Here is a 26,627-nt window from a genome sequence, read left to right as displayed (position 1 = left end):
GGGAAAGAAGCGTTTTTGGGGGGTGGGGATGATAAAGGCGGGGGGGGGGGTCCCTCTGGGAGAATTAGCAGGCAGATGAGAGTTACTCTGCTGATTGTGCTGGGAATAGTGGATATTAGGGATCCCATTAATATGGGGTTTGCGAATTGGATAGAGATAGGGAAGGGCTAGTACTCTTGGGGGCAGTGAGTAGGCAAAGCATGTGGAAGCGGATCGGAGAACGGGGAGGGGGGAGATTTTTATTTAGACAGGGAACCGTCTGCATCTGCGCCCGAGAATGTAGCGGACAGAATTCCTGAGCAACTTTTCACAGGATTCGGAGAAACCTGCAGAATATCAAGGATGGAGGTGGGACTGGTTTATGGGCGGGGATAGGTGCGGTGGCCCGAATGGCTTGGGCAACGGCAGGGTCGCTGTGCCTTTAAGGGGAGGGGTCCTCGGGTTGAAAAAGGTTAATATAGGGGCAGAGAAAGCAGGGGGCCCCTCCCTGTTTGCAGTGTGTGTGTGGGGTGTCAACATGAATTACATGCCGGGAACCGCCAGCTTGATCGAGGATATTGACAGTGAGTAGGTCTTGTCCAGGACGCCGGGTATGGTCGGCTCTCTACTGCTCCACCTGTCTCACTCACATTTCCCTTTCCCTGTCTCCCCAACCCCATTGCCCTCTCCCCGCCTCACTCTCTCCCATACCTCATACCTCCCTCTGCCCTCAAACCTCCCAGCCCTTCTCCCCTCCTCCTCCCCTTCCTCCCTCCTCCTCCCCCTTCTCCCCCGCTCCCCTACCCCATTCTCTCTCTCTCTCTCCTCTCCCAACTTCCCTCCCTCTACCCACCCACCCCTCCCCCTCCCCCTCCCCCCTACCCCATTCTCTCTCTCCTTTCCCAGCTTCCCTCCCTCCTCTACCCACCCCACTCCTCCCCCTCCCCACACTACCCGTCCCCTACCCCTTACCACTCTCTCCTCCACCCCCACCCTCTCCCCCCTCCACCCCCACCCTCTCCCCCCTCCACCCCCACCCTCCCCTCCACTCCCCCCACCCTCCCCTCCACTCCACCCTCCTCCACTTCCCCTACCCCCCTAACCCTCCCCTCCCCTTCCCCCCCAACCCTCCCCTCCCCTCCCCTTCCCCCCCAACCCTCCCCTCCCCTCCCCTTCCCCCCCAACCCTCCCCTCCCCTCCCCCCCAACCCTCCCCTCCCTTCCCCTTCCCTCCCCTCCCTTCCCCTTCCCCCACTCCCTACCCTAACCCACTCCCCCACCCCTACCCTTCCCACTCCCCCACCCCTACCCTTCCCACTCCCCCACCCCTACCCTTCCCACTCCCCCTACGCCCCCTTCCACCACCCCTTCTCCCCCCACCCCTCTCCCTTCTCACCCCGCCCCTCGCTCCGCTCCTTGTCCCGTTGTGTCTCCGGTTGTCGGGCCGAGCCGGTTCTACTTTGATCCTGTAGTGTACACTGTCAGCTCTGCTGCCCTCTACCGGTTGTGGAGCAGCTCGGCGAGTCGCGGCGGCTCATTACCGGCGGGTACTGTACTCGGCGAAGAGCGGTGTGGCCAGCGCTGTCCCTCTGGGCTCTCCGGCTCAGTTCAGGATCGAAGTCACAATACAGTATCAGATATCGTTATATCAGCCGCAGTGAGGAAGAGGAACGGGTTATCGGCCGCAGTGTGTTTGGAATCTGCTTGGAAGCTCTCAACTTTAGTTTGCATACGACCGATTGGGGGGGGGGGGCTCAGAGCAAAGGATGCTACACCCCCACAGGCACACGTCCCGTGTTGGATCATAAGACATAGGAGCAGAATTAGGCCACTTGGCCCATCGAGTCTGCTCCGTCATTCAATCATGACTGATCCTTTTTTTCCCTCTCAACCCAATTCTTCCCGTAACCTTTGATGCCATGTCCAATCAAGAACCTATCAATCTCTGCAATAAATACACCCAACGACCCAGCCTCGACAGCTGCACGTGGCAACAAATTCCACAAGTTCACCACAGTCTGGCTAAAGAAATTTCTCCATATCTCTGTTTTGAATGGACGCCCCTCTATCCTGAGGCTGTGCCCCCTTGTCCTCGAGTCTCTCACCATGGGAGACATCCTTCCCACATCTACTCTGTCTAGGACTTTCAACATTCGAAAGGCTTCAATGAGATCCCCCCCACCCCCATCATTCAGAATTTCAGCAAGTACAGGCCCAGAGCCATCAAAAGTCCCTCGTATGATAACCCTTTCATTACTGGAATCATTCTTGTGAACCTCCTCTGAACCCTCTCCAATGCCAGCACATCTTTTATAAGATGAGGACCCGAAACTGTTCACAATATTCAAGGTGAGGCCTCACCAGTGCCTTATAAAGCCTCAGCATCACATCCCTGCTCTTGTATTCTAGACCTCTTGAAATGAATGCTAACATGGCATTTGCCTTCCTCACCACTGACTCAACCTGCAAGTTAACCTCAGGGTGTTCTGCACAAGGTCTCCCAAGTCCCTCTGCATCTCAGATTCCTGGATTTTCTCCCCGTTTAGAAAATAGTCCACACATTTATTTCTACTACCAAAGGTCATGACCATGCATTTTCCAACATTATAATACATTTGCCACCTTCTTGCCAATTCTCCTAATCTGTCTAAATCCTTCTGTATCCTACCTGTTTCCTCAACACTACCTGACCCTTCACCGATCTTTGTATCATCGGCAAACTTGGCAACAAAGCCACCTATTCCATCATCTAAATCTAAATATACAGCATAAAAAGAAGTGGTCCCAACACCGACCCCTGCAGAACACCACTAGCCACTGGCAGCCAACCAGAAAAGGATCCTTTTATTTCAACTTGCTGCCTCCTACCAATCACCCAATGCTCTAACCATGTTAGTAACTTTCCAGTAATACCATGGGCTCTTGGTAGGCAGCCTCATGTGTGGCACCTTGTCAAAGGCCTTCTGAAAGTCCAAATATACAACATCCACTGCATCCCCTTTATCTATCCTACTTATAATCTCCTCAAAGAATTCCAACAGGTTTGTCAGGCAGGATTTTCCCTGAAGGAAAGCATGCTGACTTTGTCCTATCTTGTCCTGTATCACCAAGTACTCCATCACCTCATCCTTAACAATTGACTCTAACATCTTCCCATCCACTGAGGTCAGGCTAACTGGTCAATAATGGGACTAGACAGGATAATAGGTCTTGAACATGAGATTCTCCAGATGCTGGACATCTAAAGCAACACATACATAATTCTGGAGGAACTCAGCAGGTCAGGTAGCATCAGCATATTAGGTTGCATGGACTAAATGGGCCAAAAGGCCTGTTTCTAGTGCTCTATGACTCCAACATGGACCTCAGTACCTCTATATTGTGTTGAAAATCTACTTTTGGAAAAGATTTTATCTCTGGTAGAGTGTGCTGCAAGTCTGGAGTTGGACTTCGGGCAAGGTTTCAGTCTGGGTACAAAAGCTAGGGCGAGGACTGGATCTATTATCTACAGCCCTTTGTTTTCTCCACCGATCACCTCCCAGCCTCTGTTGCCATCTCCACCCCTCCCCCCTCCAGCTCGTTCCATTTGCCAATCAGCCCTCACCTGGATCCAGCTCCAGCTCCCTTCACTGTTAAGCTCTTCAAGTCCTGAGGCAAGGTCTGGACCCAAAACGAAGACCATTCCTTTGCCTGCACACACCATCTGACCTGCTCCTCCAATAACATGTCCTCTGTCTCTGGATAACTTCACTCATCATAAATAACCTACAGACTCACAACTCGCATTCACAACCTACAGACTCACAACTCGCATTCTCAGTCTCATATGATTTTTATGCACAATTTTTGTGTGGTGTTATATATAGATGGGCAAGCAACCAATATGCCAAAGATGACAAATTGTGAAAGATATTTATTTATATATATTATAATTTGTTTCAGTATTTGTCTTCTGCATATTATCTGTTTGTATTTATGTCCAATTTTTCATAAATATTCTTGTATTTCTTTACTTTCCTGTAAGTGCCTGCAAGAAAATTAACCTGAAGCTAGTATATTGTGACTTTGATAATATGTTTACTTTGACCATAGCTTGACTTTTGAATTCAAGGTCATTCAACAGCTTGCCGATGTTTACCCCACCCACCTGGCTGCGGCCACCATCTCACCATTAACCATTGCAGCACTGTGACCATTTGCCCATTGAGTAGAGACTGGCCCTCACCAGGGCAATCCCACCTATCCCATTCCCTTCATTTTCCTGTGCCTCTGCAGCTTCTGCTTTCATAAATACATGCTCATCAGCTCCACCATGATTCTTTGCCACTTACCCAAATGAATGGTTGTAAATTTCCCTATCATCCTACTAATATGCTTTGGAATTTAGGAAGAACTCCGTGCAAACTCCACACAGACAGCAATGAATACTGGATTTGCCAGTGACATCCATATCCTGTAAATAAAATTAAGAATGTGAGAGAACACAACACAGGTCCTGGAAATCCAGAGCACCCTACACAAAATGCTGGGGGAACTCAGCAGGTCAGGTAGCATCTATGGAAGAAAATAAACTGTTGACCTTGCAGGCAGAGACCCGCTTGTGCTTCTGCATTCTTTACACTCGCCACTAGGGGACACTCATGCTCCATTCTCTGTAGAGTGTCCTTTATCGCCACATAGGGGCAGAGGTTGGTACTGCCACTGGTTCTCCATTGGAGCCCAGACATATACACCATCTATGTTGACTGTGCAGTAACAAGTATTTGCACATCTTGAAATCTGGTCTGTCAGAAATCCTGGGCAGAACAGTAATTAGGATTCATTCAGTTAATCTAAAATACTGAAAAACATGACAAGGAGAGATGTGGGGGTGATGGGGTTTGAGGAGGAAGAATATAGGGGAGTGGTGGGGTAGGGAGATGGTTGAGGTGGGGCAGTGAATGGGTGTATATAGGGCTGGGGTTAAATTCCACTGCCTGGGAGCAGTGGCTGCTGATGACAGCGGGCTATGCCTGTTTGAATGCCCACAGAACTCTGGACTGACAGCAGTGCTCAGACTGGACAGAAATTCGTAGGATGCTTGAAGTAATTTATGCAATTAGAAAGAGTTGGGCCTGGAGGAGGCCATTTGGCCCAGAGCTCCTGTGATGGTTCCTTGCTGAAGGAGCCTATTACCTGCAAAAAGAAGTGCGGGAATTGGGGGAGGCATAGAGGAGTCCATGAGAATGAAAGGGTTAACATATGAGGAGCATTTGATGGCTCTGGGGCCATACACACTGGAGTTTAGAAAAATGAGAGGGGAATCTCATTGAACACTGAATATTGAAACGCCTCGATTGAGGGGACGTGGCGAAGATGATTCCAATTGAGAGGGTCTAAAACAAAGGGCATAGCCTCCGAATATAAGGACTTCCTTTTCAGACCATAAGACATGGGAGCAGAATTAGGCCATTTGGTTCATTGAGTCTGCTCCACCATTCAATCATGGCTGATCCCCACTTGTCAGCCTTTTCCCTATAACCTTTGATGCCATGTCCAATCAAGAACCTATCAAGCCCTGCCTTAAATACACCCAGTGATCTGGCCTCCACAGCAGCCTGTGGTAATAAATTCCACAAATTCACCACCCTTCAGCTAAAGAAATTTCTCCGCTTCTCTGTATTAAATGGACGCCCCTCTGTCCTGAGGCTGTGCCCTCTTGTCCTAGATTCCCCCACCACGGGAAGCATCCTTTCCACAACTACTTTAGAATGGAGATGAGAAATACCTTCAGCCAGATGGTGGTGAGTATGAGGATTCATTGCTACAGACAGCTGTGGAGGCTAAGTCATTGACTATATTTAAAGTGGAGGTTGATAGATACTGGATTAGTAAGGACATCAAAGATTACAGAGAGAAGGCAGGAGAATGGAAATGGGAGGGAAAATAAATCAGCCATGATTGATGGAGCAGACTCAATGGGCTGAATGGCCTAATTCTGTTCCTATGACTTTAACACACACTCTCCATTCCTGAGTAACCCGATGAGGTACAACTGTGGGGGTGGGGGGCGGGGTTGCAGGAAAGGGTGAATCTCTTCTGTACTCCTTCCTGGACACGGGAGGAGTGCGGTGGGGGGGGGGGTGTTGGTGGGATGGGGGGTGGACGGGTAGAGAGCTGGATTGGGGGTACAAGGCACCTGGTGTGACTGTGTTGGGGGGGGGGGGCGTGTTAGGTCCAGGGATGATCTTGGGAATGGCATGGGGTGGTGTGAAGGAGGGTGTTGGCTGGACCAAAATCACTGGAGATCCCGAAAGTTCCTGCTGGAAAGCAGCTGGGTTTGGGGGCCTGGGAGGAGACCCAGAGGCAAATAGTCTCCTCTGCAGGTGGACTAGTTGCTCGTCCAAGGTTCGGCACAGGCCAGTCGCCGTGTGAACTCTGAAAGGAGGAAGGGTCACGTGATATGGCGGAAAAGGGAGCTATGAACCTGCTGTTTCTCTCCGACCCTGCAGAGAAGCACCTGGTGCTACTGCGCGATGGACGAACCCTGGTCGGATTCCTGAGGAGTGTTGATCAGTTTGGTGAGTAACACTGACAGCTGTCCCCTCTTCAGTGCCGGGAATGGGTGGTTTCTCGTCCTCACCACACTTCCTGGCAGTGAGTTGCAAACCGTTCACTGTATCAGCAAAACAGCCAACATATTCAAACACTGATAACCTTTGTTCTCTGTATTTATTTTTTATTATTGGTACAATTGTCATCTTTTGCACGTAGGTTGTTTGTCAACTATCGTTTATAGTTTTTCCTATATACTATTGCATCTTGTTATTTTTCTGTAAGTGCCTGCAAAAAAAACAATGAATCTTAGGGTGGTATATGTTAATATATATTAGATTAGATCAGATTATGAGGACACTCAGTCCTCGTTTATTGTCATTTAGGAATGCATGCATGCATTAAGAGATGATACAATATTCCTCCAGAATGATATCACAAAAAAAACAAGACAAACCAAAGACTAACACTGACAAGACCACATAATTATGACATATAGTTACAGCAGTGCAAAGCAATACCATAATTTGATAAAGAACAGACCATGGGAACGGTTAAAAAAAAAGTCTCAAAGTTCCGATCGACTCCCAACAGTCCCTGATAAGGCGGCAGAAGGGAGAAACTCTCTCTGGCATAAACCTCCAGGCACCGACAGCTGCCGATGCATTGGAAGCACCCGACCCCAGCCGACTCTGAGTCCGACCAACAACTTCGAGCCTCCGACCAGTCCTTCGACACCGAGCACCATCTCTGCTGAGCGCTTCGATCCCGTCCCGGCTGCCGAGCAACATGCAAAGCCAAGGATTCGGGGCCTTCCCCTCCGAAGATTCAGGATCACACCGTAACAGTGGCAGAAAAAGGCACTTCAGAAGTTTCTCCAGTTGTTCCTTCGTTCTCTCACATCTGTCTCCATGAAATCAGGATTGTGCACGCCACCCTACTTGACAGATTACAGATATCATTCACCGGAGTGGCCGCGCGCGCTGTGTCGCGCCGCCATCTTCTCCTCCTCCTATGAGGTATGGATGCTCTTTGAACTTTGATCTCTCCCACCCTGAACATTCTCTCTTGCTCCTCCCGGCTCCCATTGGCCTGACGATACAAAGGCCTGAAAGCACGTACCACCAGATTCAAAAACAGCTTCCATCTCACTGTTGTAAGACAATTGACTGGTTCTCTACCGCAAGAAGAGAACTATTGCACCTTCTCTGCAACTGCTACACTATATTCTGCAACATGCACAAAAAGCTGGAAGAACTCAGCGGGCCAGGCTGCATCTGTGGAAAAGACCCTTTGTCTGCACTGGGAAGGAAGGGAAGAAATTGGAGTAAGAAGGTGGGGAGTGGGACCAATTACTGGCAGTTCTAGAAATTGATGTTTATGCCATCAAGTTGGAGGCTACCCAGACGGACTATACGGTGTTGCTAATCCAACCTGAGTGTGGCCTCGTCCTGACATAGAGGAGGCCATAGAGGCCCTCCCTCACCATATTCTGCATTCTCTTCCTGTTTTCCACTCTGCTACTTCAATGCACTGATGTTTGGAATGACCTGTGTGGACCTCATACAAAGGTCTTTCGCCGGACCTCTGTACATGCGACAATAATAAACCAATTACGAGAACAAGAACAAACTGAGGCATGTTTCTACCTCAGTCTTCTATTCTCACACTACAATGATGAAATGCTTTGAGAAGCTGGTCATGGCTACCTGTCTCAAGAAGGACCTGGACCCACTGCAATTTGCCAATCGCCACAATAGGTCGACTGCAGACAGGATCTCAATGGCTCTTCACACAGCCTTGGATCACTTAAACAATACAAATACCTATGTCAGAATGCTATTTATTGACTACAGCTCAGCACTTAACACCATCATTCCTACAGTCCTGATCAGAAAGCTACAGAATCTGGCCCTCTGTACCTCCCTCTGCAAATGGATCCTTGACTTCCTAACTGGAAGACCACGATCTGTGTGGATTGGAAATGACATCTCCACTTTGCTGGCAATTAACACTGGCGCCCCACAAGGAGGTATCCCTCGCCCACTGCTCTACTTTCTCCGCACTCATGACTGTGTGGATAGGCATAGCTCACACAGCATCTATAAATTTGTTGATGATGCAACTATTGTTGGGAGAATCTCAGGGGGTGACTAGAGGGTGTACAGGAGTGAGATATTCCAGCTAGTTGAGTGATGTCACAGCAACCACCTGGCACTCAACATCAGCAAGTCCAAAGAGCTGATTGTGGACATCAGGAAGGGTAAGACGATGGAACACAAACCAATCCTCATAGACGGATCAGAAGTAGAGAGAGTGAGCAGTTTCAAGTTCCTGGGTGTCAAGATCTCTGAGGATCTAACCTGGACACAACATATCGATGCAGCTATAAAGAAGACAAGACGGCGGCTATACTTCATTAGGAGTTTGAGGAGATTTGGTTTGTCAACTATAACACTTGAAAACTTCTGTAAATGTACTGTGGAGAGCATTCTGACAGACTGCATCACTGTCTGTTATGGGGCGGGGGGGGGCTACTGCACAAGATCAAAAGTAGCTTCAGAAACCTGCAAAATTAGTCAGCTCTATAATAGGTATCAGCCTCCATAGTATCCAAGACATCTTCAAGGAGTGGTACCTTAGGAAGGCCGCATCCATCATTAAGTACTTCCACCATCCAGGACATGCCCTCTTCACATTGTTACCGTCGGGAAGGAGGTACAGGAGCCTGGAGGCACACTCAATGATTCAGGAACAGCTTCTTCCCCTCTGCCATCCAATTTCTGAATGGACATTAAACCCATGAATGCTACCTTACTACTTTTTTATTTCTGTTATCTGGCACTACTTATTTAAACTGAACTATTTAATAGACATACTGTATATACTTAATGTAACTCAGTTTTTTTCTCTATATTTACCTATCATATATTCCTATGTATTGCTGCCGTAAGGTTAACAAATTTCATGGCATACAGTGGCATGCAAAAGTTTAGGCACCCGTGGTCAAAATTTCTTTTACTGTGAATAGCTAAGTGAGTAAAAGACGAACTGTTCTATTTTAACTTCATCAGTCCACAGGACTTGTTTCCAAAATGTATCAGGCTTGTTTAGATGTTCCTTTGAACCTTTTGAATAGAACTTTTTGGCCACAATGAGCAAAGGTATGTTTGGAGAAAAAAGGGTGCAGAATTTCATGAAAAGAACCCCTCTCCAACTGTTAAGCACGGGGGTGGATCGATCATGCTTTGGGCTTGTGTTGCAGCCAGTGGCACGGGGAACATTTACTGGTAGAGGGAAGAATGAATTCAATTAAATACCAGCAAATTCTAGAAGCAAACATCACACCGTCTGTAAAAAAGCCGAAGATGAAAAGAGGATGGCTTCTACAACAGGATAATGATCCTAAACACACATCAAAATCCACAATGGACTACCTCAAGAGGCGCAAGCTGAAGGTTTTGCCATGGCCCTCACAGTCCCCCGACCTAAACAACATTGAGAATCTGTGGATAGACCTCAAAAGAGCAGCACATGCAAGACAGCCCAAGAATCTCACAGAACTAGAAGCCTTTTGCCAGGAAGAATGGGTGAAAATCCCCCAAACAAGAATTGAAAGACTCTTAGCTGGCTACAGAAAGTGTTTACAAGCTATGATACTTGCCAAAGGGGGTGTTACTAAGTACTGCCATGCAGGGTGCCCAAACTTTTGCTCTGGGCCCTTTTCCTTTTTTGTTATTTTGAAACTGTAAAACATGGGAATAAAAAAGTAATCTTGCTTAAATTATTAAAGAAATGTGTTATCTTTAACTTTGTCTTTTGGAAATCAGTTCATCTTTTACTAGCTTAGCTATTCACAGTAACAGAAATTTTGACCAGGGATGCCCAAACTTTTGCATGCCACTGTATGCCGATGATATTAAACCTGACTCTGTTTCTGACTGTTGTGCTCCCCCAAGCCCCGATCTGAATGACCTGGAGATCTATGTTGGCTGGAGTCAGAGCTTTATGCTTTGGCTCGTGTTAGGGTCAGCCATGCTAAACAGGTCAAAGGGTAGAGGCCAGATTCAATGTGGTCAACTGGTCCTCCAGGTTTGGGGGGTCAGCTCAGGGTTAATGACCCTAACTGGTCAACCAAACTGTTACGGAGACAGCAATGAAGCATCCTTCTACACCTGTGTGTGGTGGTATTCCTGAGTCTCCACCCAGAACTTGCGTGACTGACGGTGGTGAAAACTGGAAGGAAGCTAATTGGCATGAAGAAGGAAGACCTGAACAACAGCAAGACCAAGACAAAAACTGGTTTCGGCCAAGGACAGACAGAAATGTAAGACCTTCGTTGCTGCTGGAAATGCCAACGGTGTAATGAGCAGTGAGAAAGGAGACTGTGGTGCCCCACTTGGTTCAATTTTGGTCATGCTGATATAAGAAAGGTGCTCTTACACTGAAAAGACTGCAGAAAAGATTTACCAGATGTTCAAAAGCTTAAAGTTAGTTTATTATCAAAGTACATATATGTCACCATATACAACTCTGAGATTCGTTTTCTTGCAGGCATTCACAGTAAGTACAAGAAATACAGTTGAATCAATGAAACTCCACACCTAATGTCATGGATAAACAACCAGTGTGCAAAAGACAGCAAACTGTGCAAGTTCAAAAATAAAAAATATATTATAAATCCATAGGCAATAAATATCAAGTCGGTAGGTTGTGGAATCAGTTCAGTGATGGGGTGAGTGAGGCTAGCCCCTCAGGGTCAAGATCCTGATAGTTGAGAGGCAATAATTGTTCCTGAACCTGGTGGTGTAGGTCATGAGGCTCCTGTACCACCTTCCTGATGGCAGCAACAAGACGGGAGCATGGCCTGGATGGTGGGGGTTCTTCATAATGGATGCTGCTTCCCTGCGACAACGCTCCGTATGGATGTGCTCCGTGGAGGAGCTCTTTACTTACAGTGGACTGGGCTGTATCCACCACTATTTGTAGGCTTTTCTGTTCAAGGCCACTGGTGTTTCCATACCCAACTGTGATGCAGCCAGTCAACATACTCTCTGTGACACATCTGTAGAAGTTTGTCAATATTTTAGAAGATATGTTGAATCTTCGCAAACTTCATAGAAAATAGAAGTGCTGCTGTGTTTTCTTCACAATGTCGTTTGCGTGCTGGGCCCAGGACAGATCCTCTGAAATGATAACACTGAGGAATTTAACATTGCTGACCCTCCTCACCTCTGATCCTCCAGTGAGGATTGGCTCATGGACCTCCGGTTTCCCCCTCCTGAAGTCAATAATCAGCTCCTTGGTCTTGCTGACATTGAGTGAGAGGTTGTTGTTGTGGCAGCACTCAGCCAGATTTTCAATCTCCCTCCAACATGCTGATTCATCGCCGCCTTTGATTTGGCCAACAACGGTATTGTCATCAGCAAATTTAAATATGGCATTGGAGCTGTGCTTAGCTTCACAGTCATAAGTGTAAAGTGAGTAGAGCAGTGAGGGAGATTGTGGCGGAGATGTTATTGCCAATCCAAACTAACTGGGATCGGCAAGTGAGGAAATTAAGGAACCAGTTGTAAATGGAGATATTGAGAACAAGGTCTTGAAGCTTATTGATCAGTTTAGAGGGAAGAATGGCATTGAAACCCAAACTGAAATCAATGAAGAGCATCCTGATGTATGTATCTTCACTGTCCAGATGTTCCAGGGTTGAGTGAAGAGCCAATAAAGTGGCATCTGCTGTGGACATGTTGTGAAGGTAGGTAACTTGGAGTAGATCCGAGTAGCTTCTTGGGCAGGAGTGGATATGTTCCATCACCATCCTCTCAAAGCACTTCATCACTGTGGATGTAAGTGCCTCTGGAAGATTGTCATTGAGGCAGGCTACCCCCAGACTGCCAACGTGAGATGTTAAAGATATCGGTGAGCCCTCCAGTCAGCTGATCAGCACATGTCTTCAGTACTTGGCCAGTTATCCTGTTTGGGCAGGATGCTTTCCATGGGTTCACCCTTCTGAAGGATGCTCTCGCATCAGCCTCAGACTGAAATCACAGGATCATTGGGGAGCTGAGGGAGTTTGTGAAGGTGCTTCCATGTTACCAGGACTTGAGGGACTGTGTCAGAAGGAGAGAGTGAACAGGCTAGGAGACTTAGGAGAAATCTTATAGAGGTGTATACAATCACTAGAGCTATAGGTAGGGTGAATGTATGCAGTCTTTTTCCCAGGGTTGTAGAATCAAGATCTGGAGGAACTAGGTTTAAGGGGAGAAAGGAGAGATTTAATAGGAATTTGAAGGGCAACTTGCTTTCCTATACTCGCTGGCCATTTTATTAGGCACACCAGAATACCTGCTTATTCTTTTCTTTTCAAATCTTTTTATTGTTATATTATACCAAAAAAATAACATGAGTACATTGAAGTAACAACACAATGTCTCAAAAAAGACATTATCTTAAAGATTGAAAAAAAAAATTTTGTGATAACAAAAAAAACCTACTAAGCAGAAAAGAGAGAGAAAAAAAGAACCCATTAGGTGTACAACCCCGGAGCCATGCGTCGTACAAAAAGCTTCTAAAAATAAACATTAGACTGCCAGTAAGAAAAGAAAGTATACTAAAAAATTTACCATTAGATCGTGGAAAAATTCTATCAATTAGCTCAAATGATAATAACGAGCAAATGAGCCCCATCTTTTCTCAAAATCAAATAAATATTCAAAGGTTTGACTTCTAATTTTCTCCAAACTAAGACATAGCATCACTTGGGAGAACCATTGTGACAAAGTGGGAGCTGATGTATCCTTCCACTTCAACAAAGAATACCCGCTTATTAATGCAAATATCTAATCAGCCAAACATATGGCAGCAACTCAATGCATAAAAGCATGCAGACATGGTCAAGAGGTCAGTTGTTCCTCAGACCGAACATCAGAATGGGGAAGAAATGTGATCTAAGTGACTTTGACCATGAAATGATTGTTGGTGCCAGACATGGTGGTTTGGGTATCTCAGAAACTGCTGATCTCCAGGGGTTTTCACGCACACCAGTCTCTTAAGGCTACAGAGAATGGTGCAAGAAAAAAAAAAAGCATCCAATGTTATGCAGTTCTGAATGCATCCACATGCCATTGAGCCCAACTACATCAAGCATTGTCGCAGGGCTGCAGCGTCCATCATCTGAGACCACCCTCCTCCGCAACCCATTCATGCTCTCTTCTTGCCCTCCCATCTGGAAGAAGGTACTGGAGCCTCAGGACTCACAGGAGGATCAGAAACAGTTATTACATATCAGCCATCAGGCTCTTGAACCAAAGGGGACAACTTCACTTGCCCCATCGTTGAAATGTTCCCACAACAGACGGACTCCCTTTCAAAGTCTCTTCCTTTCATGTTCTCCATATTTATTATGACCGGGTAAGTGGGAAAGTGATTGGGTGGAGTCTGGGGGCGAAGTGAGAAGCTGGGAGTGGATGGGTGGAGGAGGTAAAGTGCTGAAAAAGAAGGAATCTATCAGGAGAGGAGAGCGGACCAGTTTTCAGCGTCTGCAGTCTCTGATCAATGGAATGCAGACTCAGTGCTGGAGACTTTTGGTGTCACACTACAGCTGCCCCCAGACAGTGTGATGTTTCTACAGTCTGGGTCCTAAGCTTCTCATTTATTGGAACCCTGCAGCTAATTTGGTGCTCCACCAGACACTGGAGCGGATTCACGTGGGCAAGAAGTACGGAGACATCCCTCGTGGAATCTTCATCGTGAGAGGAGAGAATGTTGTCCTGCTGGGAGAGATCGTAAGTCTGCACTGTTCTGTCCACATTGGTGTTGGGGGGAGAGGGGGATGGGAAATGGCACTTCCCCCTCTGTTCTATGGAGAAGGTGCCCTCCTCTTCCGGTCTGCTACTAGAACTTCTCTTTCTAGAGGTTAGGAACAACTGTGTTGGAAGTTCAAGGGTCCCTTTTGTGTGTAATTTCCTCCAACATGAAGAATGTAGAATATAGAACACTACAACACAATCCATACCTTTCAGACCACAATCATATAACCATATAACAATTACAGCATGGAAACAGGCTATCTCGGCCTTTCTAGTCCGTGCCGAACTCTTACCCTATCCTATTCCCACCGACCTGCACTCAGCCCATAACCCTCCATTCCTTTCCTGTCCAAATATCTATCCAATTTAACTTTAAATGACAACTTAGAACCTGCCTCAACCACTTCTGCTGGAAGCTCGTTTGACACAGCTACCACTCTCTGAGTAAAGAAGTTCCCCCTCATGTTACCCCTAAACTTTTGTCCTCTAATTCTCAACCCATGCCCTCTTGTTTGAATCTTCTCCACTCTCAATGGAAAAAGTCTAACCACGTCAACTCTATCAATCCCCCTCATAATTTTAAACGCCTCTATCAAGTCTCCCCTCAACCTTCTACGCTCCAAAGAATAAAGACCTAACTTGTTCAACCTTTCTCTGTAACTTTCTCATGAATCGACTTTTTAACCCAAGATCAACCAAACTCTTCCTTCCTACATAACCCTCCATTTTTCTGTCAATCGTGTGTCAATCTTAGAATTTCTTAAATGTATCTGCCTCTAGCATCACCTCTGGCGTTATGTTGCATCCTCTCACCACTCTTTTAGTAATAAAAAAAATTACCTCTGACATCACCGACTTTCCTTCAATCACCTTAAAATGATGCCCCCTGGTATTGGCCATTTCCGTCCCAGGAAAGGTCTCTTCCTGTCCACTCTATCAACGCCTCGTATGATATGCACTTCTATCAAGTTACCTCTCATCCTCCGCTCCAAAGACCTATCCTCATAAGACATGCTGTCTAAACAAGGCAGCTTCTGGTAAATCTCCCCTGCATTTATTTTCTCGTCAACTGCGTTTACCAGTGGGGCATGAGTACACCACGCGGGCCTCTGTGATCAGTGGTGCAGCTGGTAGAGCCACTGCCGCAAAGCCCCGGTGACCCAGGTTCAAAACTGACTTTGTGCTGTTTATGTGGAGTTTGCAGGTTATCTCAGTGACGCCGTATTACTCTGGTTTCCTCCTATATCCGAGTAAATGTGATACAGAGTTCTTAGAATGTCATGAATGTCAGAATCAGGTAGTCACTGATGTACACCAGTGGCCCCAGTTCAATTCTCGCCACTGCCTGTAAGGAGTTTGTACTCTTTCCTGTAAGGAGTTTGTACACTTTCCTGTAAGGAGTTTGTATGCCCACCCCGTGACCGTGTAGGTTTCCTCCAGGTGCTCCAGTTTCCTCCCACAGTCCAAAGACCTACAGAGTGGTAGGTTAATTGGTCATTGTAAATTGCCCCATGATTAAGCTTGAGCTAAGTCAGGGGATAGCTGAGCAGTGTGGTTTGAAGGGCCAGAAGGGCCTACTCCACGCTGTATCTCAATAAATTTAATATAAATAATACAATATGTCATGAAACTTGCTATTTTGTTTTGTAGTAGAACAGTGCAAGATGTAATAACTTACTATAAGGTACAATAAAGATCAGAGCTGGTGTCCCCATGTGGTTAGTGAGAAGTGTTTATGGGTTGACGGACCGTCAGAAATCTGAAGGGGATGAAGCTGTTCCTAAAACATTGAGTAAGGGTCTTCAGGCTCTTGTACCTCCTCCCTGATGGTAGTTATGTGAAGAGGGCATGTCTTGAGAGAAATATGGACATTATGTAGGCAGAAGGGATTACATTACATAACATCATTGCTGTCATTATGTGCCATGTCCTATAACATGGGCGATTATGGTCTTTCCATAATTGATTGCTCTTGGCAAATTTTTCTACAGAAGTGATTTGCATTGAGTTCTGGGCAGTGTCTTTACAAGACGGGTGACCACAGCTATCCAGTCAAAAATGGCTGTGTGGGACCAGCACACCACTAGATCGCCTCTTGGGGTCACCTTTAAACCTTTGCCCTCTCGGCTCATACCTTAGAGATGCTGGGCATTAACACCTGGGGGCTACCTCATGGGATGCGGCAATAACTGGCACAGTCTCTTTCAGGATCTGAAGAAGGAGCGAGAGTCCCCCCTGCAGCAGGTGAGCATAGAGAAAATTCTGGCGGATCTGCGGAAGGAGCAGGAGGTGAAGAGCAGGACAGAGAAGCTGAAGATTCAAGTTTTCAAGGAGCGTGGCCTGATGCTTCCCTATCCTGACACTTTGGATGAATATTAGAGAAGATGGTTTGGAAACGAGCACGGAATCTGAAACTTCAAACCCTGAGTATATTGCTCTGTAATTCTCCCTGTTCCTAGAACCTGTTAATACTGAATCTTGGAAATTTTGCTTTTTTGCCTTTCCATTTACAACATTACTCCATGTTGGCGCTGTTGGGTGAATATAGGGGGATGAATGGAAAGATAAAATCCTCACTGGTACACATCTCAAACTTTAAACCTTCTCTGCTTTACACTGGGTAATCTCATCATTGGCCACCTTACAGAGTTCAATTTAGAACTTGATCTGGGACCTCCTGCAGGCTCTCCTGAAGAAAGGACAAAACTTGGGTTAATTGGTCACCATAAATTGTTGAGTGTAATTATCTATCCCTACTGTTGATTGGATGACTGTGCCCTCTTGTAATCTCTCCCTGCTGTTGATTGGATGGCTGTGGCCACTTGTAATTGCTCTCCATTGTCTGAATGGCTGTGCCCAGTTATAATGTCTCCAAATCAGTCCAAGAAGATTGAGTAGATCTCCGGCTTAAATTGCTATAATCTATGGCTGAGAGATTCTCACTGTATTGTAAGAGGGGGAGCTCCAGGATTTCAACACCGAAGCAAGACTGTTCTGCTGTCATGATAATATCAGTTGTTGCCATGTGGTTCAGCCAGTTGTCTTTGTAGTTAAAGGGGTTTTCCCATGTTTATTTGATTTCTCACAGAAATGCAACCACAACTGTTCATAGTTGTGGCAGCACAAAGGTCAGAATGTGACTGTGACGGTGGATTAGAGCAACTGGTTCTTTTTTAGCAAGTCCAATACAAGAATGTGTTTACACATCATATCATGGGTACCTTAATCGACCAGTTTAAAGTTGAGTTGAAATTAATTTTGAATTCTGTGTTGTCCAGACACTGGAGCATTCTACATATCAAGACTGGTTGGCTGTTGTTGTAGCTTCCCAACACTCCCCCTCACCTTCCCTAGAAAGGACCAGTTAGGTCAATTGATTTCAAAGCAATGTCAATTCCCATGGAAGGCAGGGGTGAGTCTTCCTGAGGTATTCCAATCTTGAGGGTTTTTGTCCTCCTACGATTGTACTCAGGGAAAGTCAAGAGAAGCAGTGCAATTGGAAAGACTGGGTACCTGCATTTGTTGGATTGACAGGTCCGAGTTTTGTTTTCTCCTGCGCAGGACGAAAGCAGTAATGATCCTCACTTTGTGTAGAGAGGTTCCAGCAGACTGCAGATCCGCTCATGATTTTTAATTTAAATTTAGATAGAATCAAGGGCTTGATTTTGCTGTCATGAGAAATTTGATGTTATCTGCTTTTGACAGTGAGTCATACATAAAATGTTTATCCTCGGCAGCATTTCTTGTGGTCTGTCACTGTTCCCTCAAGAACATCAGAGGGAAAGACTGTTCCTCTGAATCAAGGAGGCAATGAGGAGGATGCATGGTGCAATGGTTCCATTTAATATCAGAAAATGCATACAGTATACAACCTGAAATTCTTACTCTCTGCAGGCATCCATGAAACAGAAGAAAAGCCCCAAAGAATGGAAGACAGGAAAACATTAGAACCACAAAGTTCCCCCCTCCCCATCCTGCCTTAGCAAAAGCATCAGCCCTCCCCTACCCACCCTGCAAGCAATAGGAAAGTCCCAAAGAGACCATAATATTGAGTCCATCACAACAGTTCAACATACCATAGGCTTGCTCCCTCATTAATGGAGAGAGAGGGAGAAAGAGAGGGGTATCATTCCTGTCACTGAGAGGAGAGACTAACAGCTCGCTGCTTTGGCGTTACATAAGGCAACACCTGGACATTAATGGGATTGAAGCAATTGCAATTGTTGGATCCCGAGGCTTTTGAAATCTAAAGGTTCCTTGAAAGTTAAAAATGATGCATAAAACTCATTGCCTATGATTGCTTTATTAACTGCAACAAGGGCAGAAGGGAAGAAAAACAGGAAAAGAGAAGACAAAGGGTAAAAAGAGGCAAAGAAAGAGTAGGGGAAGAGAGCCTGTAGAAAAGAGGGGAGAAAGACAAAGGTGATGTAGTTATCTTATACCAGGTTATTGATAACAGTAAATCAAAGTACAAAGTTCAAAGTAAAATTTATTATCAGAGTACATACTTAGCACCACACACAACCCTTTCCCCTATAAGCATACTCAGCAAATCTGTAGAATAGTAACTGTAAACAGGATCAATAAAAGAGCAACAGCATTGAAGAGGACACTGCAAATAAAAATAAATAGCAATAAATAACAAAAACATGAAGTAACAAGATAAAGGGTCCTTAAAGTGAGATTATTGATTGTGGAAACATCTCAAAAGATGAGTGTAGATATCCTCTTTTCCTCAAAAGCTGGATGATTGGGGGGTAGTAACTGTTCTTGAACTTGGTGGTGTGAGTCCTGAGGCTCTTGTACGTTCTACCTGATGGCAGCCGTGAGAAAAGAGCATGGCCTGAGTGGCGATGATCTTTGATGATGGATGCTGCTTTCCTATGACAGCGTTTCATATAGATGTGCTCAATAGTTGGAATTCCATTCAATTCCGCTGAAATTCCAACAGATAACAGTTAATCAATTAAATAGCCAGATTCAAATAATGCATCATCTGCTACTGGAATCCAAGAAACTTCCTGAAAACTACAGAGGCGACTGTGACCACTGGAATAGTCACTGACAATTACATGTATGTGGATCTGAGGCCTCTGTCAGTCAGGGTCAACCATGGACTCCCCCCACCTCCCGCCATGCATCTGATGAACACGAAGGAACAGCAGGGACCAATACAGTTTGGCACCAGCGGGGTTGCAGGAATTGCCAGTCAATGTTGAACTTAACGTAGGACTGCCTCGGGGAATCTGAATTTTCCTCCTCTGGGTTTAATCCCCAAGTGTGGGTGTAGCCGTGAGGCAGTGGAGGTTTGGAGATCAGAGTTTTCCTTCTCCAAGATGAGTTGCCAGCCACGGCTGCCGAGCTCCATCTGCCCGAAGCGACTGGTTTTAAGTAACACACCTTTCAGTCGGCAGAAAGGGTTCTGCCGGGCTTAGTAGCTAAGCCACATGTGAAGGCCAGGAGCTGGACTTTATTGTCAGAGGCTATTTGAGCTGCACGCCATTGGGAGCATTTAACAGATAATGGAAACTTATCCCCATTATCAACCTTGGCTATAACAACCTTAAGGAACCATACATACAGGTGATTATAGAAATACATGAACCAGCATAGGTTCAAAGCTTAATTTATTATCAAAACATGTATCCATATACAACCCCGAAATTTGAATTCTCCAGATAGCCGCGAAGCAAAGAAAGCACACGAAAGCCTTTTGGTGAGAAGCATCAAATCCTCCAACCCCCCACACATACAAAAATGAATGGCATCCCAATCATCATCTCTCTCCCCCTCCACCAAAAAACCCTCCTTTCTGACACAAAATGGAAAAGGAACATCAACCCCCAAAATACAACCCCTCCCCTCCACAGAAAAACTAACAGAACACCAACAGAATGTCAATCCCCATGCACCCTCCCCTCACACTACGAAATGGAAAAGGAAAGGATGATAAAAAAGCACAGAATATAATAACCTTAAGTCTGGAAAAAGTTCACAGTTCATTAAGGCAATAATCCAAACCACACGCAGAGAACCACGGTACCATCTTATGATTTCACCGACATTCATCAAAAGAGGGGAACACCACACGAGGCCTCAAGACCTACCTGCTTGCCACAGTGATAGGTTGCTCACAGACCCATTTCTCGGCAGCGATCGAAAGGCAGGCATTCAGCGCTGAAACTATCATTGGCATTTTAGTTTTTCACCTCGATGTCTCAGTCTTCCTCAACAGTTTAATCGGTGATTAGTGAATGCTTTAAATGGCGAAATGGAGTCGAACGTCAGCTCAAAGTTTCTTTACATCGAGGCCATCCAAATTGATGCACCATCAATAACTCCAAAAGACTGGAAGTAGAGTAAATACTGAAAGGCTTTTATTCGCAGTAAAATGTGACCTCCAGCATGCTGAGTGTCTGCCCTGGACTGAGAGGAGGAGCAATGGCACAATCACCTTTATTCAGGGGTCTGTGGGAGGAGCCACAGGAGCAGTCAGCAGAGGGGCGTGTCCAGACAGGTAACCCAGTTACAACATATATATATATATATATATATGGCTCACCACACAAATACGAGCTCGCTTCCTGGAATCTTCTTGGAACCAGTAAAGTGCTGCATCACTCAGACAATCTCCAAACTGTAAATCGCAGGCTCTGACAGTCCCAGAAACACATTTGAGGTCAATGAAAACCAGATGTAAATGAAGTAAAAAAGCTCTCTTTGTTCTTATCTGGAAAATGTTGACCGAGGAAGCATTGTACACAGGAGGATTGATAGACTTGCAAAAAATAGTGAAAACTGCCAGTATTATTTACAAAAAGCCTTCCACTAAAAAAACACAATAATAGTTCCATACTTATACTTCTCCAGTGTGAACTCCTGGGGGCCCAGATCTGTCTCTCCAACTGAGGGCACCAGGCCATACCACCTTTAATTACCAATAAAGTTAACTTAAGACTACACATGAATTAAAATATGATGCACCCAGGCCAGCTGGTGGCGCAATGACATCAGCGCTGGACCCGGGAGCGGAGGTTCCCGGGTTCGAAACCAGTCAGGTCCACTCCTGAGTACACTTTCCATCCGTGCCAGGTTGAGTGTTGAGATTGCAACTCGACCTCATAAAATAAAAGGAAAAAAATGCTGTGAAAATGTCTCTGTGAGGAGTGGCGTGCCACACAGTCAGTCAGTCAGTCAGTCAGTCAGTCAGTCAGTCAGTCAGTCAGTCTCTCTCTCTCTCTCTCTCTCTCTCCCTCTCTCTCTCTCTCCCTCTCTCCCTCTCTCCCTCTCTCCCTCTCTCCCTCTCTCTCTCTCTCCCTCTCTCCCTCTCTCCCTCTCTCCCTCTCTCCCTCTCTCCCTCTCTCCCTCTCTCCCTCTCTCCCTCTCTCCCTCTCTCCCTCTCTCCCTCTCTCCCTCTCTCACCCTCTCACTCTCTCACTCTCTCACTCTCTCACTCTCACTCTCTCACTCACTCTCACTCTCTCTCACTCTCACTCTGCACCTTGTAAAAAGCCATGAAAAAGACATCATCACGGACACATGCACAGACACACGCACACACAGATGCACACGCACAGACACGCACGCAGGCACATGCCAAAAAAAAAGAATATGATGCACCCTACAATGTAGTTAACACCACATTACAAAATAATCAGAAGTATCTAACTTAAGTACAGTATACAAATAGCATGTACACTTTTATACATCCCCATGATGAAAGAAATGGAATACACTGCTGTGTATGGTGTAAAAGGTACCATAATGCCAACGTGAGTTCACCAGCTCTGTTTAGGACCCAATTTGAGAAGGTATTCGGGAAGACGGTGAAATATATACACTCAGCACAGCAGCACCAGAATGACCAGGCAAAGTTTGTATGTGTGCAAGTGTGTGTCTGGAAGGAGTGTGCTTACTGAGTGCTCTCCATCGCATATCTATAAGATTGTCCTTGTCTGCCTCTGTCTCTGCACCATACGGAGTTCCCTAAAAGTGGCAACACAGGTGGACAGGGTGGTGAGGAAAGTTACCGTATGCTTGCCTTCATACCGGTCCGTGGATATCCGGGCTGTTTCTCTCCCATCGTTGTCATGTGTACTTGATTGAAGTGACACCTCAAAATGATTCAAACATATTGGTGTGACATGGTATTAGCTTGACGCAACACCAACATGTTATTTTGAGGTGAAATAAGCTAGTAATCATTTTCCCATTTAGTTTCTTGGATTTATCTCCAGGAATGTCTATTTTACCCCATTATTAGCAGTGATAGGGGTAATTCTTTATGCCTCTTTCCTTTGAACTTCTCAAAAATGACAGCAGTTCTGTAGTGACTTAGAACAAGCCAATCCCTCTGAACTCAAAGTGCACTGAGTTTTTATACCTGGTGTTTACAAAGTTACAGCCACTGATTTAAATACATCTGTAGAAGTTGCACAGTTCAGTTCAGGAGTTTGGATGTGGACAAATAGCTCCTCGAGGTGGCACTGTAGTGTAGCAAGTAGCTCGAGACTTGGGTTCGATCCTTGCCTTGGGTGCTACTTACCTTTGTAATTCCCTGTGACTATTTGTGTTCCCTCTGTGCATTCTGGGTCTTTCCTGATCACCCAAGATATGTGGATAGCAGGTTATTTGGCCCTAGGGAGCAGGAGAGTGTTAAAATTAGAAGGGAGTGAATGAGAAGGAAAATACAAAGTTAAAGTGCATATATGTCACCGTACTCTATGAGATTCATTTTGCTGCAGACATTTACAGGAAAATAAACAAACACAATAGAATTTATGAGACCCATACTTTGATTAACAACTAATTTACAAAAGACAAATTGTGCAAACTTTTAAAAAATAAATTCTACTGAGAACAGGAGTTGTAGAGTGCTTGCAAGTGAGTCTTTTGGTTGTGGAATCAGTTCAGAGTTGAGTTGAGTGAAGTTATCTACACTGGTTCAGGAGCCTGATGGTTGTGGAGTACTAGCTGTACCTGAATCTGGTTTTTGTGTGGGACTGAAGGCTCCTGTCTGATGGTAGCAGAGAGAAGAGGGCATGGCCTGGATCAGCAGTTCCCAATCTGGGGTCCATGGACCTTTCGTTTAACGCATCGGCATAAAAATGGCTGGGAACCCCTGTGACAGATGATCGGGGTCCTCGATGAGGGATGCTGGCTTCTTGTGGCAGTGCTCCACGTAAATGTGCTCAGCGATGGGGAGGAGGCTTTGCCTGTGATGGACTGGACTGGGCTGGATTAACATAAAGGATTAGAGTAAGATAGGCAGTACTGCCCAGGGTGTTTGCTCAGCAGAAGACGAGGAATATTGTGGTCAGCTGTAGACTACTGCAACGTGCATGAACTCAGGGTCTTGGGCTAGATTTTTGTGTGTGTGTGTGACTGTATTTTACTGCCGGGACAGTACAATATGGAGATCAAGTTGTTGCCCATGCTGCAGGCTCGCCCCACCAGACAGCTGATGAACCCAAAGGTAGGGCAGCAACCAATACAGTTCGACACTCTGAGTTTAGTCTTGAAGCCTCCCCCGGGAGTGGGTATTGCCACAGGGCAGCGGAGGTTTGAGATCAGAGTTTTTCCTCTCCTAGATGAGCTGCCAACCACGGCTGACACACCCCGTCTGCCAGAAGCGACTGGTTTTAAGCTCCCAGTAACCCGCCTTTGCCCCTTCTGCCAGAAGAATTGGTTCCACTGGGCTTAATACTAGCTAAGCCACTTGTGAAGGCCAGGAGCTGGACATAGTTGTCAGAGCAACACACATAAAAGTTGCTGGTGAACGCAGCAGGCCAGGCAGCATCTCTAGGAAGAGGTACAGTCGACGTTTCGGGCCAAGACCCTTCGTCAGGACTAACTGAAAGAAGAGCGAGTAAGGGATTTGAAAGTGGGAGGGGGAGGGGGAGGGGGAGATCCAAAATCATAGGAGAAGACGGGAGGGGGAGGGATGGAGCCAAGAGCTGGACAGGTGATTGACAAAAGGGATATGAGAGGATCATGGGACAGGAGGCCTAGGCAGAAAGGAAAGGGGGAGGGGACAGCCCTCCTGTCCCATGATCCTCTCATATCCCTTTTATAGAGGCACATGAATAGACAGGGGGAAGAAAAGTCCGTGGTAATTTTGACATAGGCCAAGGGGAATTCCTCTGCCTGATGGTTATGTCTTGATCGATGTTATAACATCAATTAACTGGTCCATTATCAACGCTGGGTATCTGGAGGTGCTTCCTGTGTGCATACAGGCCATGTAAATCTGCAGTATCACATTGGCTGTGGAGTATTTTAAACTGAACTTGTGCGTGGCCGGGGGGGGGGGGGGGAAGAAGTTATGTAACTGCAGGATCTTTTGCATTTTCTCTTGACTGTCTGCCTTCAGCTAAGGAGCTCTTGGTTTCATTCAAATATCTTGTCAGAAGTCTTTTGTATAGAAAATTAGTGAGATGGACTGTCTGTGAGTTAAATGTTTTGTTTCCCAGGCAGGGCAAGATCTTAAATTTGGCAAGACCAGAAGACATGGGAGCAGAATGAGACTATTCAGCCCATTAGGTCTGCTCCACCATTTCATCACGGCTGACTTAATTTCCCTCTCAACTCCATTCTCTTGCCATCTCCCCATAATCTTTGACATTCTTACTAATCAAGAACCTATTAAACTCCACTTTAAATATACCCAATGACTTGGCCTCAACAGCCATCTGTGGCAATAAATTCCAAAGATTCACCACCCTCTGGCTAAAGAAATTCCTCCTCATCACTGTTCTTACCTCCAAGAGGAGTACAACATTGCCGTGGTTTGGAGGCTTGTGTGCCTCAGTGACCTGGAGAGCTATGTTGGCTGGAGTCAGGGTTTTATGCTTTGGCTGTTGGTAGGGTCACCCATGCCAAGCAGGTCAAAGGGTAGAGGCCAGAGAGTGGTCCACCAGTCCTCCAGGTTCAGGGGTTCAGCTCAGGGCTAACAACCCTGACGGAAAAACAAAGCTGTGATGGAAACAGCAATGAAGAATCCTTCAACATCTGAGTGTGACGGTATTCCTGAGTCTCCACCTGGGACTTGCATGACTGACAGTAGTGAAAACCGAGCTGCTGACGTGACGAAAGAAGTCCTGAACACCGCCAAAGATAGCGGAACTTCATTGCTGCCTTAAGAACCGGTGGCATAAAGTTGTCTGCTTTTAAAGGAAGTCCTTCTGTTCTGAGGCAGCACTCTCATGTCCTGGAATCTCCTACTTTCGGTAACATCCTCTTCACGTCCACCCTCTCTAAGCCCTTCAATATTCGGTAGTTTTCAATAAGGTCACCCCCCCCCCATTCTTCTAAACCCCTGCGAGTACAGGACCGTGGCATCAAGCACTCATGGTTAACCCCTTCATTCCCAGGATGGAGTTGTGAACCTCCTCTGGATTCTGTAATACCATCACATCCTTTCTCAGATATGGGGCCCAAAACTGCTCGTAATGCTCCAGGTGCCATCTGAACAATGCCTTATTTAGCCTCAACATCTCATCCTGGCTTTTATAATCTAGTCCTCCTGAAATGAATGCTAACATTGGATTTGTCTTCCTCACCACTGACGCAAAACTTGGTCCAATTTGAAGATGGATTACAAATCCATATGGAAATTCATAGCTTTTATCTCTGTTTGCATATATTAAAGAAATCAATAAAATATTGGTGCTGGTTTTAGTGACGATAAATTATCTCCATGATATTGGAACTTAGGGTAGAGCACTCTACCATTCAAACATAAATTAAAGTAGAATGGCTTTAACAGCTTCCTGTAAGTTCCCTAATGTCCAGTACTGTGCAAAAGTCTTAGTTACATATATATATATATATATATAGAGAGAGAGAGAGAGAGAGAGAGATAGATAGATAGATAGATAGATAGATAGACAGATAGATAGATACAGGTGCCTAAGACTTTTGCACAATACTGTATTTGTCAACTTGGAGTGGAGAGCGAGTTTGTAAATCTGGCGGGAGCAAAAGATGTTGGGAATGGTGAGGGTGGGAACAGTGTGGGACAGGTGGCAGAGAAAGAGTACCAAGGGGCAAGAGTGACACACCCAGCCCTGAGACACCAGACAAGGTCATTTGATTCCAAACAATTGGTTTGTTGATCATTATAGAATGTCTCTCTGGTGCTTCCCATTCCCTCCCCTCTCCCTTCCCCTTTCCCCAACCATTTCTCCCCTCCCCCTTCCCCCTTCCCACACTCAGTCCACAATAGAGACCCGTATCAGAATTCGGTTTATCATCACTCACATAGGTCATGAAATTTGTTTTGTTTTTGCAACAGCAGTACAGTAAA

At 45.9% G+C, this 26,627-nt stretch overlaps 1 protein-coding gene across 2 annotated transcripts; it reads left to right on the top strand.

The window, feature by feature from the left end:
• The first annotated feature begins 500 nt into the window (after positions 1–500).
• Positions 501–18,024, top strand: LOC140202341 (U6 snRNA-associated Sm-like protein LSm1). 2 transcript variants are annotated; one of them, XM_072267252.1, is made up of 4 exons: positions 501–563; positions 6,470–6,538; positions 14,181–14,296; positions 16,529–18,024. In XM_072267252.1, exons 1-4 carry the CDS (start codon positions 518–520, stop codon positions 16,697–16,699), a joined length of 402 nt encoding a protein of 133 aa, XP_072123353.1. In that variant the 5' UTR covers positions 501–517; the 3' UTR covers positions 16,700–18,024. The 2 variants fall into 2 exon arrangements, with proteins under 2 accessions (XP_072123353.1, XP_072123354.1); XM_072267253.1 differs by lacking the exon at positions 6,470–6,538.
• The last annotated feature ends 8,603 nt before the right edge of the window (positions 18,025–26,627 follow it).

This window comes from Mobula birostris, chromosome 8 (genome assembly GCF_030028105.1).
Source record: "Mobula birostris isolate sMobBir1 chromosome 8, sMobBir1.hap1, whole genome shotgun sequence".
Taxonomy (NCBI): domain Eukaryota; kingdom Metazoa; phylum Chordata; class Chondrichthyes; order Myliobatiformes; family Myliobatidae; genus Mobula; species Mobula birostris.
The sequence above is the reverse complement of the archived record's forward strand: the minus strand, read 5'-3'. Positions and strand labels throughout refer to the sequence as shown.